This window comes from Lipotes vexillifer, unplaced genomic scaffold (genome assembly GCF_000442215.2).
Source record: "Lipotes vexillifer unplaced genomic scaffold, Lipotes_vexillifer_v1.1 scaffold422, whole genome shotgun sequence".
Classification (NCBI taxonomy): Eukaryota; Metazoa; Chordata; class Mammalia; order Artiodactyla; family Lipotidae; genus Lipotes; species Lipotes vexillifer.
In genome coordinates this window covers 3,132,961-3,133,573 of record NW_006779087.1, presented here as the reverse complement: position 1 = coordinate 3,133,573, position 613 = coordinate 3,132,961, and the positions used below count along the sequence as shown (strand labels likewise).

Genomic DNA, 613 nt, shown 5'->3' with positions numbered 1-613 from the left:
TCTAGAGCGGGCTGCCTGCTCAGCCGAGTCTGGGAACAGCCTCCAGAGAAGACGCGGCGACATCGCTGACCTCAAAGTGCACATCCAGAAGCTCCGATCCCAGATCCTCTCCATCAAGAGCCACGTGAGCGTCTGGAGTGCCCACCTGGGGGTGGAGCAGGGAGGAGCGTGGGACACATACTCTCGCCCGCTCTCACACATGCACACACACTCACACATGCTGAGTCCAAGCAGGCCCTGGCTGAGTGACCCTGGGCAAGTCACTTAGCGTCCCTGGGCCGCAGTTTCCTCATCTGTCCTCCTAAGGTGTCTCTGCAGGTCACATGAGCCTTGCAGGTAGACGTGCTCTGTAAACTGGCCGGGGCTGTTGGCACGCTGGAGGGCCCCACCACATACATCCAGAGCCCACTGCCTCCCTCCAGGCCTCCCACCAGCTACACGGAGAGAAGGGAGGGGAGGCCTAAGCCCCAGCTTCCAGCCAGAGAAGTGCCATCCTTTAAGGACAGTTGAGACAGGCTCCTCTGGGGGCCTGTTGTACATCCCCCCTTGGTGGCCTTGGGAAAGTGTCTCCTTAGGTCTAACTGAATGCCCTCTTGCTGCAAGGCGACCCACT

General features: G+C 60.4%; 1 protein-coding gene across 2 annotated transcripts in view; it reads left to right on the top strand.

The window, feature by feature from the left end:
- The window catches only part of KRT80 (keratin 80), a 21,743-nt gene that overhangs the window by 19,966 nt on the left and 1,164 nt on the right, over nt 1-613 (top strand). For both annotated transcript variants that reach the window (XM_007452341.1, XM_007452342.1), the window contains exon 6: nt 6-124. In XM_007452341.1, coding sequence (XP_007452403.1) covers nt 6-124 — 119 coding nt within the window. The remainder of the gene's footprint in view (nt 1-5; nt 125-613) is intronic.